At 39.5% G+C, this 1,674-nt stretch overlaps 1 protein-coding gene across 1 annotated transcript; it reads right to left on the bottom strand.

Annotated features, from left to right (window-relative positions):
* Nucleotides 1–4: 4 nt before the first annotated feature.
* On the bottom strand, nt 5–1,668 carry LOC112458048 (probable chitinase 10; the record flags this gene model as incomplete). Its single annotated transcript, XM_025021455.1, has 3 exons — nt 1,540–1,668; nt 1,044–1,459; nt 5–52 (listed from the first exon to the last, which is right to left on the bottom strand). Coding segments are annotated over exons 1-3 (540 nt in total), but the record flags the coding sequence as incomplete, so codon positions are not given.
* Nucleotides 1,669–1,674: the final 6 nt, after the last annotated feature.

Here is a 1,674-nt window from a genome sequence, read left to right as displayed (position 1 = left end):
ATATAGCTGCAAAGCTCTCTTTATCCGAATCTGGACCCTTGTTGCAAATTCCCTGTTGCCAAAATTTGAAAAGAATTTTTAATAACTGAAGATGATTATAGGTAAATAATTTGCAAGATTACATACAAAAAATAGGAAAAACAGAACTTCAAATAAAGATATAAAATACTATCTAAATTTTATATTTAAATCTTAAAATATTATTTAAAATATTTCCAGGGAGATAAAATAAAGAAAAAAAACACGAAAAAAGGACGATGATGAATAAGAACTCGAACGCTTGTATTAATATTATTACAGTCTGTCAAGTATATAAGAGCGTGGTCGGCCTAATTTATAGAAAAATTGAGTTAGCAAAATTTTGAAATACATATATAGATACATTCTATTTGATTAGTATAGAGCTAAGATGCAATTACATTAATAATGTGTCCAGTCACCATCGGCGTCGATAATTGACTGACATTTCCGAGGCATATTTTGCACTATTCGTGCGGCAAGGATCTCCATATCTCCAACGAAACTCTCAAGATAATTGCTTTAAACTGAATATTTGTCTTTCACGAAGCTTATGCTTAATATATGCCCAAATATTTTCGATTGGATTTGCATCGGGCGACTGTGACGGCCAATCCAATTGATTGATGCCAGGTTGCTCCTTCCACTCAGTAGAGAGTCTGCTCCGGTGTTTCGGATCATTATCCTCCTGCTGGATCCAGTCTTCATTTTTTTTTTTATAAACCACGAGTTGGCAGATAGTAACAAGGCCTTTTTACAGATTTCCAAAATTTTGTCCGCATTCAGATTGTGTGTAAACACGTAATACAGCTCGAAGCCCGACGCGTACGCGGCGCTCATGCGACGCTTATGCTTTGCTGTGGCAAAACTTTAACGACAACTGAGTTTTTTTTCGCAAAGCATTAAGAAGAAAAGTATCCTCTATCAACTCATGCAAGAATCAGAAGTATAGCTTTTACCAACTGCGAGTTATAGCGACCACGTTCTTACTTGACGGAATGTAAATAAAAAAAGATTGCGCTCACCCGCCAGCAAACAGGATACTCCCAAAACAAGTCCAATCCGTCAAAGCCGTTATTTGCGATAAACTGAACGGCATGATCGATGAAGTTCTTCCTAGCGGATGGACTATTCACCAATCGGCTGTACTTGTCGCCGGCGGAGTTCTCCCATCCGCCCAACGCGAGAAGCACCTTAAGACCCCGCTCTTTATACGCTACCACCTTCTCGTAGAAATGATGTTCGTAGTCCGCCTCGTCGTTCGTCTTAATCACCAGCTTGGAATTATCTAGCACTGCAAAGCCGTACACTATATGCGTGCATAGAGTGTGATTGATGTATTCCGGCAAATAACGGCCGATTCCACGACGGTACCAGGCCCAATTTGTGAAGTAGCACACAACCTTGTAGTAGCCGGATAACGGGGATACCTTGACGGGGTCTATAATTGCCCGTGATAACATATAACGCTTGCTTTATGTCACGCTTGCAAAATGAAAAATTTTCCAGATAGACAATTACCCTCGAGCGATGAGTTTGAAATTTCCGAGGAGACCGATGCGTCTGATTTATGAGTGAAATGTACAGTTATGGACATTACAACAGCTAGAAGTATTAAAGTTATAACGCACGATAAAACCGCACGTTTCCACGTCC

Source organism: Temnothorax curvispinosus, unplaced genomic scaffold, assembly GCF_003070985.1.
Source record: "Temnothorax curvispinosus isolate PA1 unplaced genomic scaffold, ASM307098v1 QBEX01008618.1, whole genome shotgun sequence".
Taxonomy (NCBI): domain Eukaryota; kingdom Metazoa; phylum Arthropoda; class Insecta; order Hymenoptera; family Formicidae; genus Temnothorax; species Temnothorax curvispinosus.
The sequence above is the reverse complement of the archived record's forward strand: the minus strand, read 5'-3'. Positions and strand labels throughout refer to the sequence as shown.